The sequence below is a fragment of the Leucoraja erinacea genome, chromosome 7 (genome assembly GCF_028641065.1).
Source record: "Leucoraja erinacea ecotype New England chromosome 7, Leri_hhj_1, whole genome shotgun sequence".
NCBI classification, from domain to species: domain Eukaryota; kingdom Metazoa; phylum Chordata; class Chondrichthyes; order Rajiformes; family Rajidae; genus Leucoraja; species Leucoraja erinaceus.
Genome location: NC_073383.1, coordinates 32,342,186 through 32,358,522, shown reverse-complemented (window position 1 = coordinate 32,358,522; position 16,337 = coordinate 32,342,186). Strand labels below are relative to the sequence as shown.

At 44.4% G+C, this 16,337-nt stretch overlaps 1 protein-coding gene across 1 annotated transcript in view; it reads left to right on the top strand.

The window, feature by feature from the left end:
• LOC129698840 (cordon-bleu protein-like 1) overlaps positions 1–4,460 on the top strand; it is a 102,017-nt gene extending 97,557 nt beyond the window's left edge. Inside the window, exon 13 of the mRNA XM_055638159.1 lies at positions 3,571–4,460. Within this exon, the coding sequence (XP_055494134.1) occupies positions 3,571–3,798 (228 nt within the window). The 3' untranslated portion in view covers positions 3,799–4,460. The remainder of the gene's footprint in view (positions 1–3,570) is intronic.
• Positions 4,461–16,337: the final 11,877 nt, after the last annotated feature.

Below are 16,337 nucleotides of genomic sequence, written 5' to 3'. Positions count from 1 at the left end.
GATCCCTTACCTTCCATATGTATGTCCCCATTTTGAATCGTACCTACTCTCAACCACCTCCTTTGGCCACGTCAACTCTGACATCAACCACCCATTGTGTAAAAAAAGTGACCCCTGAGGTTCCTATTACATTCTTCCCCTCTCACTGTAAACCCACGTCCTCTGGATCTTGATTCCCCTACCCAGGACAAAAGACTCTGTGCATTTACTGATTTATTCCTCTCATGATTTTGTACACCTCTTTCAGATCACCCTTCATCCTCCTGCGCTCCAAGGAATAGAGTCCTAGCCTGCTCGACCTCTCCCTGTAGCTCAGGCTCTTGAATCCTGGCAATATCGTTGTATATCTTCTATGCACCCTTTCCAACTTGACAACATTTTTCCTATATCATGGTGGCCAAAACTGAACACAATACTATAAATGTGGCCTCGCCATTCTTCTGGAAGAAGCAAAAACATATGCGTTAGTAATAAGGAACAGTGCAGTCAGAGGCTTAGATAAAGTTCTGTGCCGTTTGGACTTCAGACTTTAGAGGTACTGTGCGGTAACAGGCCCTTTGGCCCACCGAGTCCCGGCCAACAAGGGGTCACCCGGTATACTAACTCTATCTTATACACTCGGGACAGTGTACAATTAACTACAAATCTATTAATCTTTGGAGTGTGGGAGGAAACTGGAGCACCCGGAGAAAACCCACGTGGTCACAGGGAGCAACCATGGTCAGGATCAAACCTGGGTCTCTGGCGCTGTAAGGCAGCAACTCTACTGCTACTCCACTGTGCCACCCCAATATTGCGACCATGATTTTCAATGAATTGGTTGTCTACCAAATTCCCTGCCGAGGGAAATCGTCTCACAGTCGGAGAAGGATTTAAATGTGAAGACTCATCAAGCCATCTCAGGAGCAGCTTCTTCCCCTCTGTTAACAGGTTTCTGAACGGTCCTTCCATAATCTAGGGTACTGTCCGATTCACCTCTACCCCATTGCGGACAGTAGACTTTGCCTGTAGGACTGATGCGCTACAATGCTGAGAACTATATTCTGCACTCTGTATCTTCCCCTTTGCTCTATCTAATTCATAAGTCATAGGAACAGAAGTAGGCCATTCGGCCCATCAAATCCATTCCTCCATTCAATCAATGCTGATCTATCTTTCCCTCTCAACCGCATTCCCCTGCCTTCTCCCTTGATACCCGTAAGGGCCTGTCCCACTTTTTTGGTGACTGCCGGCGTCATATCAGTGTCGCCAAAAGATTTAGAACATTTAAAAATCCAAGGGCGACAATAAAAATGTTGCGACATTTGAAAAAACACCATGCGTTAATACTGCGTCATGTCGCAGCACGCCGCAAACCTTTCGGTGACCTGATATGTCAGTCAATGATACCAGCAATTGCCGAAAAAATGGCCGTGGGACAGGCCCTTTACTAATCAAGGATCTGTCAATATCTGCCTTAAAAATAGCCTTGTCTTGGCCTCCACCATCTTCTGTATCAATGAATTCCACAGATTCACCACCCTCTGGCTAAAGAAATTCCTCCTTTCTAAAGGTGCATCCGATCTATTATACTTGAGATTGAGTTGATTGTATTTATGCATGGTGCTATCTGGATGGTATGCAAAACAAAGCTTTTCACTGTCCTGCGTTACAATCTTTTGGCGACACTGATATGACGTGGCAATAATAAGCCTAAACCTGCACCATAGTCCATGTGAGCACCAGTGACATTGGTTCTGCTGAGAGAGTGGGAAGAGCTGGACTGCAAATTCAACATGCCAAACATCAAAGGGAATGATCTTAATCTGAGCACTAATTGTTATCCAGATGGACAACCTGGAAAGTTGAATGCATGTGTGGAAGAGAAATGTTAGAAGATGGTATTTTGATGCTTGAGACTATGGCATGATATCTGGAGGCAGGAGCAAGTTGCAATGGGACTGACTCTGTGTGAAGTAGCAGTGTTCTGGCAAATCAAACTAAATAGGGTAATTATTGGACTTTTTAAATATGGTGGTGGAATGAGAGGGGTTGGGAAAGGTTCAGAAGCAGAAAAAGATTAAAGGCTTGGATTAAACTAAGAAGTGTGGTCGAGAGATGTTATCAAGCATAAAGATAATAGGACATTAGTAATAGGGTGATGTAATGGCAAATGTCCTGCAAGTTTAGATTTATTATTTACCATAAGGTATTGGAGCAGAATTAGGTCATTCAGTCCACAAGACTGTTCTGCCATTCAATCATGGCTGATCTTTCTATTCCTCTCAACTCCATTCTCCTGCCTTCCCCCCCACACCTTTGACGCCCTTATTAATCAAGAACTTATCAATCTCCGCTTTAAAACTACGCAATAACTTGCCCTCCACTGTCCTCTGTGGCAATAAATTCTACAGATTCACCAATTTCTGGCTAAATAAATTCCTCCCCATCTCCTTTTAATCCTCCTACGTCCTTTTATTCTGAGGCTGTGCCCTCTGGTCCTGGACTCTCCCACTAGTGGAAACATTTTCTTCGCATCCACTCTATCCAGGCCATTCATTATTCGGTGAGTTTCAATGAGATCCCCCTCGAACTTCTGCCCTCTGAGTTGTACAGGCCCAGAGCTGTCAAATGCACAAAGTAATATATATATTTTTAATTCAATAATTTTGTCAGAAAAGGCCATGATGTCAAAATCTTTGTTTTGGAGTCTTGGAGCTTCTTTGACAGCTTGGAAAAAAAAGTGTAGACATTTTTTTTGAACACCAACAGAACTCAGAAATAAACAAAAATATATACTTGCCTCATTGAGAGCCATTGCAGATAGTAAAGGCAACAACTCTTTTATTTGGAGGTAGACATAAAATGCTGGAGAAACTCAGCGGGGGAGGCAGCATCTATGGAGAGAAGGATCGGGCGACGTTTCGGGTCGAGATCCTTTCTTAAACAACTCTTTTATTTGGACTTTACTTTAGCGATACAGGCCCTTCGGCCCACCGAGTCCATGCCGACCAATGATCACCCCGTACACTAACACTACCATAGAGCCAATTTACAGTTCACAGAAGCCAATTAACCTACAAACCCATGTCTTTGGGATGTGGGGGAAACCGGAGCACCCAGAGAAAACCCATGCAGTCACAGGGAGCGGTCTTGGGGAGGGGGATTTTAATTTAGATTATTATTATTGTCACGTGTACCAAGGTTCGGTGAAAAGATTTTTGTGCGTGCTACCTTGACAAAGAAAAAGCAATATATGAATACAATCAAACCAAGCGCAGTGCTCAGCTAAAGGATGAAAGGTATAACATTATGTGCAAGATATAATATTAAAGATAGTTCAAATGTTTCCAATGATGTAGATGCAAGCTCAGGACTGCTCTCTAGTTGGTGAGAGGATGGTTCAGTTGCCCAATATCAGCTGGGAAGAAACTGTTGCTGAATCTGGATGTGGCCGTTTTCACTTCTGCACCTCAACTGATGGGAGAGGGGAGAGGATGGGGAAAAGTAAAATCTGAAGTCACTTCCCATACTTTAAGAAAAGAGGTGTTTTTTTTTCATCAATTGCTGTTGTCTTGTAATCTTTTACAGGTAAGCGTTGCTGAAAAGGACATAAAAGGGGATTGGCACCGCGCAGTGCCAGCAACGCTTCCAAAACCATTCCGTCCACAGGTGCCATCTCCATCGGGAATCCCAAAGCCTCCTTTACCTTCTCCGATCAGCAACCCGGGAGAGATTCATCAAGCAGTACTGGATGCGATTCTCTCGGGAGATGGGGCTGCTAAACTTCGAAAAGCGCAAACATTCACCACCATCTAATGCACTAACCCTTTACTAAATTTGACTTGGCATTTCGATACATATCCAAATTCAACTTTGAAATTTGACGAGTGTTCGTTAAGCTCACAGGTCACCAGTATCTTCTCTCTTGCACTACAAAAGGCATTTCACTGGATTAGGTGAGGTTGTGTCTCGGTATTGAATGGATGTGGTGCATCAAGTAATTATGAGGACACAAATATTGTACGCCCTGTGTGAAAGTTGTACGCACTTAAAACTCTCGTTCACACTTTCAGATGAGAATTTACACTTCTACGCAAAATCTTTATGCTGTGCATGCACAGCTGCAGTAATCGTGAATGCGTTATTGTAACAAGGATGATAATGTTTTAAATTCAATTGAAGATATAACTGCCATGTTTTTTAAATCAGAATTATCTTCAAGCTTAGCTAGTTTAGAATGTGATTTCCAACTTTTTCTCATATGTACTGTAAAATAAAAGCCATGAAATATTTTGATTTCTCTGATGAACATTCAGCAATGTTGCGTTTGCACAATGTATATTTTCAGGCCAGCCTTGGTTCCCAAAACTGTTGCCTCTAAATTGGAAGCCAATTAATTTTTTCTGTCTCTGTCTCTGTCGAGGAAAAGCATTGATGTGTTTCACTGGAATCTCAAAGCCAAATCAAGAAATGTGTTACACAGAAAATATATAAATGGTGAAAATTCTGTCTGGATAAAAACAACTTTTTCTTTAACTTAGCTGTTATCTCCATTTTGTATGTAATGCCAAGGATGTTACTTTTTTTCCATCTTTAATGACCAAAAGTCGATGAATTGGTTAAAGGAATATTGGTTCAGGTAAATACTTCTTGTTTAGCTTCTAATATGAAGGCTTATGAAATAGCTCAAAATCGTCTCTTAATCACTTGTTGGAATGGTTTGTTGTATATGTATTCAAAGTTTCATTCAAACTTTGTCAAGCAATTATTTTGGGGGAGAAAGGAATTCTAATGTATGGTGTAGTTTAATTTTGCTGATTTTCAAAAGTTGCGGAATATTTATGTTAGAGTAAAAACACTGTCGATATCCACTTGCAGATTTCCAATTTTTATATGTATAAATGTTCTGATTTACCTTTGTATTTAAAATTAACAACTCCATAAAGTCCTGATATTTACAATGTTTCCATTTTCTGTACACTAAGAATATATAAAACATATTTGAAACTTTAAAAATTTGAATTCTATTTTTTTACATACAGATCCACCAGCGATTTTTCCGACAACCAGTGATCCGGCACCTCCTTTAATCCGGACAAAATTACTAGATCACACTTGAAATCTGCGGATAATCTAGCAAGGCTCTAGAACCAATGGTGCCAGGAAAATCGTTGGCGGGCATGTATTTATTTTACATTATAAAATGGTACGCACAGGAAAGGCACGCGATATCCGAGCCAAACATAATGCCAAGATAAGCTTATCTCCTCTGCCTGCATGTGATCTAGATCCCTCCATTTCATGCATGTCCATGTGCCTATTTAAAAGCATCCAAAATGCGTCTATTGAATCTGTTTCCACCCCACCACCACCACAGCAGTGCGTTCCAGGCTCCCACCACTCTCTGTGTAACAAAGTTGCCCTGTACATCTCCTTTAAACTCACCTTAAAACCTTACCCTCTATTCGTTGGTAGTCCCACCCTCGGGGGAAATAAGATTCTGACTGTCGACTCTATCTATGACTGTCATTATTTTATATACTTCAGTCAGGTCTCCCCTCAACCTCAGGCGAGTCTGAAGAAGGGTTTCGGCCCTAAACGTTGGCTATTTCCTTCGCTCCATAGATGCTGCTGCACCCGCTGAGTTTCTCCAGCATTTTTGTCTACCACGGAGGAAAACTATCCAAGTTTGTCCAACCTCTCTCTGTAGCCGAAACCCTCTAATCCTGGCAGTATTCAGGTAAACCTTCTCTGCACCCTCTCCAAAGGCACCACATTCTTCCTATAATGGGGCGACCAGAACTGCACACAATACTCCAAATGCAGCCTTGCCAGTCCAGTAGAGCTGCAACATTAACATTTATACTTAAATACTAGTCAACAATAAATTATGTCAACAATATCTCCTGAAAGTTACTGTGTTTTAAACACTTTATTCTATACCACATACGTGATCAATCATTTATTTATTTTTTATTTCTAACACAAAAGATTGTAAACGTACTCAACTCTTGACTTCCAATACCCCTCCTGAACTTTCTCTTCACTTTCCTCTGACCCCACACCCCCCCTCCCCCCATAGTCCTATCCTTGCACTCTTCACAGTGTTGATGGGTGGGAGGCACAGCCACTAGAAGTCCTGTCTCGCAGCACCAGAGACCTAGGTTCGATCCTGACCACAGGGGCTGTCTGTGTGGTTTTAGTTTACGAGATAAGGCGTAGAAGCAGGCCCTTTGGCCGACCACGATCACCCGTACATTAGTTTTATCCTGCACTGTAGGGACAATTTACAGAGTGCAAATTAACCTACAAACCTGTATGTCTTTGGGATGTGAGACGAAACAGGAGCTCCCGGAGAAAACCCACGCAGTCACAGGAAAAACGTACAAACAGCACCCGTAGTCTGGATCAAATCCGGGTCTCTGCGCTCTTCTTCTTGCGAATGAAACATAAACCAAAGGAATAGTTAGATCTCAAACCGGGTGTTGATCAGCTAGGTTGTTGTCTCTGCCAGGCCCTGAGCTCCATTTTGTGGGTGGTAGAGCGGGCACCCAGAGATGACATGGTTGGCTGTCTGTTGTTCTGCTCCACATTCACAGGCTGGGCTCTGATGGAGCCCCCATCTCCACAAGCTGGCATTGAAACGCCCAACTCCAGTACAAAGTCTGTTGAGCTTCACCCATGCTCCTCTGGGGAAGTCAGACCCAGGACAACTTTTATCTGGACTCTGCACTGTAAGGCGGCAAGTCTACCACTGCGTCACCGTCACCCTTACACGTAGGATACAAACGGAGTTTGTGCGTTCTCTCTGTGACCGCGTGGGTTTTCTTTGGGTGCTCCGGATTCCTCCCACATCCCAATGACATGCGGGTTTGAAGGTTAATTTACCTCTGTAAATTATCCCTGGTGGATAGAGAGTGGATGAGAAAACGGGATAACACAGAACTAGTGTGACAGGGTCGCGATGGATGGTCGCGAGGACTTGGTGGGTCAAAGCGCCTGTTTCTAAACCAAGGTATAAACTAAACCAAAGTATAAACTCAACACCAAACTCCACAAAACCTCCCAGCTTGGCTGGGCAGTGTTGGTTATGCTAACACAGAGATAAACATATACAGAGATATATTACACTTTCAGCAACTCTCTCCAAGAGAGGACATAGCTTTAAGATGAGAGGGACATAGTTCAAAGCAGGTGCATAGAGCAAGTATCTTTAAGGTGAGTGCCTGTAACACTCAGCCGGGGGTGGTGGTGGCGGCATAAAAGAGTACGGCACAAGAACAGGCCTTTCAGGCCACAACGTCTGTGCCGAACATGATGACAATCTCCTCTGCCTGCACGATATCCATACCCCTCCATTCCTTGTGTATCCCCCTCCATTCCCTGTTTAACCATGTGCCTGGCTAAAAGCCTCTTAAACGCAACTATCGCATCTGTCTCCACCACCGCCCCTGGCAGCGATTTCTCTGATACGATAATGGCGTTTAAGAGACCTTCAGATAGGCACATGGATGGATATGCAGGGAATGGAGGGATAAAGGTTACATTCAGGCAGAGGAGATTAGTTTATCGGTATCACATTTGACATGGACATTGTGGGCCAAAGGGCCTGTTCCTGTGCTGTACTGTAGCAACGTTACAAAATTTTGAGATTTAAAAAATCAAGTCTGTAATTTATCCCATCAGATAAAGCATAAAAAGAAGTTTAATTTGACACCTAATTCACTTTCATATCTCAAGTATTTAAAAAGTTATGGCCATTTTCATACTCGGAAATTAGCATCTTGTTCCCTATTGATTTTCTATGGACATAACAACAAAGCTGTGATCGTGGACAGTCAAAAGTCCATAACCTTCTTAAAAATTAAGAGAACTGAATGAAATTTTCAGTTATCGTAGATTGAACCATTCTGAAACAAATATAAAATAATCTTACTTGGATGACCTGAAATTAAAACATATAATTAGTTAGTTACCCAAGTGTAGCTAATTTCAAACTTCAATTACTAGATCTAAACATCTATCCATTTCTTAATAAATGATTAACATTTTTAAATAGCCCAAGTGTCCAAATAATATTTATAAATAATTCACAATAAAACATGATTTTGAAATCTCATTTACATTAATTTATAGGCCAAATGGAAGGAATTTAGTGTTCAATTGCTGTAAATTAAAGTCCATTTTAAATCAGCTTTCCAGTGGGTTCCTGTGGAACGCGCTGGTTTAGAACGTTCACATTGCGGTGGATTTGTACCCTCAAATGCCCAGAAAAATACTGCGGGATATAAAGAGCCCAAAATTAGCTACTCGCAACATTAAACTTTGTATAAAGGGTTCTTAAGAAGCCCTTTTTAATGTAAAAATAAGCTACATACCTTCTGTATACAGCTCCATGCGGCCCTGTGGTTGCGTGAGGTCGCGGGTTTAGAGAGTGATTTTTAAACTATTATAACTATTATACAAGGCCATAAAAACTAATAATACCTTTTGCGACGGGGTCTTTCAGCGATTTTTCGTTAATGATTTACTAGGCTGAACATCTTCGATTGGAACAGCCTAGTGAAAATCGCGTTTTAAACCCGCCCCCCTCTAAACGGCGCCAAAATCGCGCACACCCGCAGTGCCAGATTTTCAGCGACGCTTCAGGTAGGCTTTGCAACATACCTACTGTACTGTGCTACGAAAGGAGCTACTTTAGCTATTAAGAGAAAACTACATTTAAAAAAAAAGTTTCAATAGTTTTAATTAGTGTCACTTTGAGTTAATGATGCAAATAACACTTTTTGGACATTACAAAATAACAAGGAAAATATGGTAGGTAGACAAAAATGCTGGAGAAACTCAGCGGGTGAGGCAGCATCTATGGAGCGAAGGAATAGGCAAGGTTTTGGGTCGAGACCCTTCATTGATTCTGGGTGAGTGAAGATCTTCCTCAAGATACCCAGTGAGTGGTCTCAAGACACAGTGGGGCAGTGGTAGAGTTGCAGCTTTCAGCACCAGAGACCCAGATTTGATCTTGACTACGGGTTCTGTCTGTATGGAGTTTCTACACTCTCTCTGTAACCGTGTGGGATTTCTCTAGTCCTCCCACACTCCAAAGATGTAGGGCTATGGCTACACGTGTGGGTTTAAACTAAATAGTGGGGGGGGGGGGATTGACATATTGGGAGTATAAAGATGAAGTTGGAAGGGGAAATGCGTACAGGAAAAGTTACAAAAGACTCCCGAATTAATGGGAAGGAAAGTTCGAGAAGGGATAAGAGAGTAAGGTCAGGGTCAATTGCGAGCGGTGTGAGAGGGGAGGTCAATACCGAGGTCAAAGTGTTGTATATGAATGCGCGAAGTATAAGAAATAAAGTGGACGAGCTTGAGGCTCAGTTAGAAATTGGCAAGTACGATGTTGTGGGAATTACTGAGACATGGCTGCAAGAGGGCCAGGGATGGGAGGGAGACGAGGCAGCCTACAGAGAGGAAGTCTAGAAGTTGACAACCTGGTGCTCAGAAAACAATCTGGCTCTGAACACCAGGAAAACAAAAGAGCTCATTGTCGACTTCAGGAGGCACAGCACCGACTTAGCCCCCCTACACATCAACGGCGAGTGTGTGGAGAGGGTCAACACCTTCCGGTTTCTCGGCGTCCATATCGCTGCTGACATCTCCTGGACGGACAACACGACAGCGGTCATCAAGAAGGCTCAGCAGCGGCTGCACTTCCTGAGGGTCCTCAAGAAGCACAACCTGGACTCTAACCTGCTGCTGACCTTCTACCGCTCGTCCATCGAGAGCCTGCTGACATACTGCATTACAGCATGGTATGGCAGCTGCACCATGGCAGACAGGGAGAGGCTTCAGAGGGTAACCAGGACAGCGCAGAGGATCATTGGCTGCCCTCTCCCCTCCCTGATGGACATCTACACCTCCCGCTGCCTTAGCAGGGCAAAGAAGATCATCAAAGACAGCTCGCATCCTGCGTTTGGACTGTTCGACCTGCTGCCCTCTGGAAGGCGCTATAGGTGCATCAAATCCAGGACAAACAGACTCAGGAATAGTTGCTTTCCGAGAATTATAACTACTATAAATTCAAATTCACACATGCACTGACTACACCACCCAACACGGACTTCCATCTGTATATCTGTATATATGTATGTAGCGCCGCAGAATTTGTGCACCTATTCCCACCCCCATCTCCCTTCGGTTTTTTGTTTTTTCTGTTTCTTGTTTTTTGTGCTAAATTGTATGTATGCACTGAGTACGAGCAGCTTTCAGTTTCACTGTACATGTATAGTGACAATAAATGGCATATATATATATATATGGGAACTGAATATTCAAGGGTATACCTCCTATTGAAAAGACAGACAGGTGGGCAGAGGGGGTGGGGTAGCTCTGTTGGTGAGGAATGAAATTTAGTCCCATGCAAGGGGTGACATTGAAACCGGAGATGTGGAATCAGTATGGATAGAACTAAGGAATTGTAAGGGTAAAAATACCCTAATGGGACTTATCTACAGGCCCCCAAACAGTAGCCTGGACATAGGGTGCAAGTTGAGTCATGAGTTAAAATTGGCATGTAGTAAAAGTAATGCTACTGTTGTTATGTGAGATTTCAACATGCAGGTAGACTGGGAAAATCAGGTTGGTACTGGACGCCAAGAAAGGGAGTTTGTGGACTGCCTCCTTGATGGATTCTTAGAGCAGCTTGTATTGGAGCCTACCAGGGAGAAGACAATTCTGGATTTAGTGTTATGTAATGAACCGGATTTGATAAAGGAATTTGAGGTTAAGGAGCCATTAGGAGGCAGTGACCATAATATGGTCAGGTTTAATCTACAATTGGGGAGGGAGAATGGTAAATCGACGATGTCAGTGTTACAGTTGAATAAAGGGAACATCGAGTCATGAGGGAGGAGCTGGTCCAAGTTGACTGGAAAGATACACTAGCAGGGATGACAGTGGAACAACAATGGCAGGTATTTCTGGGAATAATACAGAAGGTGCAGGATCAGTTCATTCCAAAGAGGAAGAAAGATTCCAAGGGGAGTAAGGGGTGACCTTGGCTGAAAAGGAATGTCAGAGACAGTATAAAAATAAAAGAGAAGTACAACGTACCAAAGATGAGCGGGATTGGGTAATGTTTAAGGAGCAACAGAAGATAACTGAAAAGGCAATATGTGGAGAAAAGATGAGGTACAAAGGTAAGCTAGCCAAAAATATAAAGGAGGATAGTAAAAGCTTTAGATATATGAAGAAAAAAAAAGTTAAGACCAAAGTTGGACCCTTCAAGACTGAAAAAGGTGAATTTATTATGGGGAACAGGGAAATGGCAGATGATTTGAACAGGTACTTTGGATCCATCTTCACTAGGGCGGACATATACAATCTTCCTGATGTACTAGTGGCCAGAGGATCTGGGGTGACGGAGGAACTGAAGGAAATCCACATTAGACAGGAAATGGTGTTGTGTAGACTGATGGCACTGAAGGTTGATACATCCCCAGGGCCTGATGGTCTGTATCCTAGAGTACTTAAGGAAGTGGCTCTAGAAATTGTGGACGCATTGGTGATAATTTTCCAATGTTCTATAGATTCAGGATCAGTTCCTGTGGATTGGAGGGTAGCTAATGTTATCCCACTTTTTAATAAAGGCGGGAGAGAGAAAACAGGGAATTATAGACCAGTTAGTCTGACATCGGTGGTGGGGAAGATGCTGGAGTCAATTATAAAAGATGAAATAGCGGCACATTTGGATAGCAGTAACAGGATTTACGAAGGGGATTTACGAAGGGGAAATCATGCTAATCTTCTGGAATCTTTTGAGGATGTAACTAGGAAACTGGACAAGAGAGAGCCAGTGGATGTAGTGCACCTGGACTTTCAGAAAGCATTTGATAAGGTCACACATAGGAGATTAATGGGCAAAATTAGGGCACATGGTATTGGGGGTACAGTGCTGACATGGATAGAAAATTGGTTGGCAGAGAGGAAACAAAGAGTAGGGATTAACAGGTCCCTTTCAGAATGGCAGGCAGTGACTAGTGGGGTACCACAAGTCTCGGTGCTGGGACCACAGCCATTTACAATATACAATGATTTAGATGAAATCACCCAGAGGGGGCATTTATTGTTGCGGGTGATTTCAACCACTCCAACCTTAAAACTGTACTCCCCAGGTTCCATCAGCATGTTTCCTGCCCAACCAGAGGAAACAATATTCTGGACTTAGTATATACTAATATTACTGAAGCCTACAAAGCCCTCCCCCTCCCCCACCTTGGACAGTCTGACCACCTCTCTCTGTTCCTGCTCCCCAAATACACACCTCTGATCAGACGTGTGAAACCTACCGTGAGGACAGTGAAAGTTTGGCCTGAGGGGGCTGTCTCTGTTTTACGGGAACAGTTTCAGCAAACAGACTGGAGTCTGTTTGCCACCCAGGCCACCTTTAACTCCCAAGTGGACATCAACTCATACACCTCAACAGTTTTGGACTATATAAAATTCTGCACTGATAACGTCACTACCCACAAAGAGATAAAGACCTTCCCTAACCAGAAGCCGTGGATGAGCAGGGAGGTCAGACTCCAGCTGAAGGCTCGCGATGCCGCTTTCAGATCTGGCAACGCTGAGGGATACAGCTCATCCAGGGCCAATCTGAAAAAGGGAATTAGGAATGCGAAACTCAATTACAAACGGCGGATTGAGGAGCATTTCCAAAACAACTCTGACCCCAGGCGCATGTGGCAAGGAATCAAATCCATTGCCGATTACCAGAAAGTTAACACCTCTCCCCCAGACAACGCCTCCCTTCCTGACGAGCTAAACCATTTCTATGCTCGCTTTGACCGGGACAACAAAACTCCAGCCATCAAAGTTGCTCCACCCCCGAATGAACAACCCCTCAGTCTCTCCACCTCTGCTGTACAAGATGCACTGAGCAAGGTGAATGAGCACAAAGCTGCCGGCCCCGATGGCATCCCCGGGCGGGTGCTCAGGGCATGTGCTGGACAACTATCCCTGGTCTTCACTGACATTTTCAATCTGTCACTGGCCCAGGGTGTTGTCCCCACTTGCCTCAAGACATCAACCATTGTGCCAGTGCCCAAACAATCAGCTACAGGGAGTCTCAACGATTTCCGCCCAGTGGCACTCACCCCTGTCATTGCAAAGTGCTTTGAGCGGCTGATCTTGGCTCACCTCAAAGCCAGCCTCCCCCCCACACTGGACCCCCATCAGTTTGCCTACCGGACCAACAGGTCTACAGAGGACGCCATATCGGCGGCCCTACACTCTGCCCTGACCCACCTGGACAGCAATAACACCTACATCAGGATGCTGTTCATTGATTTCAGCTCTGCCTTTAACACTGTCATCCCCGCCAGCTTGATCACCAAACTCAGCGGACTTGGCATCTCCACCTCCCTCTGCAATTGGACACTGGATTTCCTCACCAACAGACCACAGTCTGTTAGGGTCAACAACCTCACCTCCTCCACTATAACACTGAACACCGGCGTGCCACAGGGCTGTGTGCTCAGCCCTCTCCTCTACTGCCTCTTCACCCATGACTGCATCCCTAAGAATGGCTCCAACGCCATCATTAAATTTGCTGACGACACCACGGTGTTAGGACTGATCAGCGACAACGATGAGTCAGCCTACAGGGATGAGGTCCAGCACCTGACAACCTGGTGTGCCAACAATAACCTCCGTCCTCAACTCCAAGAAGACAAAGGAAATTATTGTTGACTTCAGGAAGATCAGAGGGGGCAGACATACCCCCATCCATATAAACGAGACTGAGGTGGAGCGTGTCTCCAACTACAAATTCCTCGGGGTACACATCTCGGAGGATCTGTCCTGTTCCCTCAACACCTCCAAGCTGATCAAAAAGGCACAGCAGCGCCTTTACTTCCTGAGGAGGCTCAAGAAAACTCACCTGTCTCCCCAGATCCTGACCAACTTTTACCGCTGTACCATCGAAAGCATCCTGACCACCTGCTTCACGGTATGGTACAGCAGTTGCACCGTAGTGGACAGGAAGGCACTACAACGGGTGGTGAAAACCGCTCAGTACATCATCGGTGCCCCGCTCCCTGCCATGGATGCCCTCCACCGAAAACGGTGTCTGAGACGGGCCGGGAAGATCATCAAGGACCCCTCCCACCCCAACCATGGACTGTTTGCCCTCCTCCCATCGGGGAGGCGGTACAGGAGCCTCAGGTCTCGTACTAGTAGGATGAGGAACAGCTTCTACAACAACACTATCACATTGCTGAACTCGGAGTCCCGCCGATAGATTTCTCCAGTCTCTCCGTCCACATTGTTTGTTTATTCTGTATTTTTATTTCTATATTGCACTATTACTACGGACTTACGCTAAACTGCATTTCGTTGTACGCATACTTGTATTTGTGCAATGACATTAAAGTTGAATTGAATTGAATTGAAAAAATGAAGGGATTCAAAGTAACATTAGCAAATTTGCAGATGACACAATGCTGGGTGGCAGTGCGAACTGAGGAGGATGCTATGAGAATGCAGGGTGACTTGGACAGGTTGGGTGAGTGGGCAGATGCAGTTTAATGTGGATAAATGTGAGGTTATCCATTTTGGTAGCAAAAACAGGAAGGCAGATTATTATCTAAATGGTGTCAAGTTGGCAAAAGGGGAAGTACAACGGGATCTGGAGATCCTTGTTCATAAGTCAATGAAAGTAAGCATGCAGGTACAGCAGGCAGTGAAGAAAGCGAATGGCATGCTGGCCTTCATACCAAGAGGAGTTGAGTATAGGAGCAAAGAGGTCCTTCTGCAGTTGTATAGGGTCCTAGTGAGACCACACCTGGAGTATTGTGTGCAGTTTTGGTCCCCTAATTTGAGGAAGGACATTCTTGCTATTGAGGGAGTGCAGCGTAGGTTTACAAGGTAAATTCCCGGGATGGCGGGACTGTCATATGCTGAGAGAATGGAGCGGCTGGACTTGTATTCTGGAGTTTAGAAGGATGAGAGGGTATCATATTGAAACATATAAGATTAATAAGGCTTTGGACATGCTAGAGGCAGGAAACATGTGCCCGATGTTGGGGGAGTCCAGAACCAGGGGCCACAGTTTAAGAATAAGGAGTAAGCCATTTAGAACGGAGACGAAGAAACACTTCTTCACACAGAGAATTGTAAGTGTGGAATTCTCTGCCTCATAGGGTGGTGGAGGGCGGTTCTTTGGATACTTTCAAGAGAGAGCTAGATAGGGCTCTTAAAGATAGTAGAGTCAGGGGATATTGGGGAGAAGGCAGTAATGGGGTACTGATTAGGGATGATCAGCCATAATCACAGTGAATGGCAGTGCTGGCTTGAAGGCCCGAATGGCCTATTCCTGCACCTATTGTCTATTGTACAGGCTTGTAGGTTAATTGGCTTCTAGAAATTGTAAATTGTCCCCAACGTGTAAGATAGGGCTTATATTGGGGTGATTGTTGGACTATGTGGAATGGGTGGGCCGAAGGGCCTGTATCCATGCTGTGTCTCTAAAGTCTGAAAAAGTCTGGTCTAATTGTCAGACATGACCTCCAGAGCCCTCTAGTGTCCAAAGCTTGGAACTGTTGCATTTTTCACCAGGATTGTACTGAGATTAATGGTTCAATGTCCTTTTATTTGCACAAGCGCAAATGCACAATAAAATTATTTTCTTACACACAGTCTAGTACAGTATTGTCAAACCTAAGCATATCCCCGATTAGCAAAAGTACAGAAATAGTCCACTGAGACTGAATGCTGAGGCGCCAGGTTTTGGCACAATTTTCAAAAGTCTAGTCCGCACTCTAGGTCTTATGAGCAGCTCCCGATCCAGGCGAGCCCCAGGCTGCTCTAGGGCCTCCAGCCGTCACCTTCCTTGGAAGCGTGGATCGTCCAGCGAACCGACGTCCCTTTCCTTGCCCGCCCACCTTTGTGCCCCGGGGGGCACTTCCTGCAGCCAACCTCAAGGGCGTGGAAGCCCGGACTCCTGTTCATTCTCCTACCAGCCCTACTCCACGTTTAGTTTATTATTGTTACGTGTACTGAGGTGCAGTGGAAAGCTTTTTATTACGTGCTATCCAATCAGAGAAAATACAACATGAATACTGTCGGGCCGTTCACAGTTTACAGATACAGGATAAGGGGATTAACGCTTGGTCCAAGATAAAGTCCAGTGTAAGAAATGTTCTCAGAAAATCAGGTTGAAGTGAAGTCTCCAACATTAAAGGACCACCAAGGAAAAGCATAACAAAGTAGAGTCACAAGGAACTGGAGGTGCTGGCATCTTGAGCAAACACAAAGTGCCGGTGGAACTCAACCGAGAGTCTACAGCATCTCCG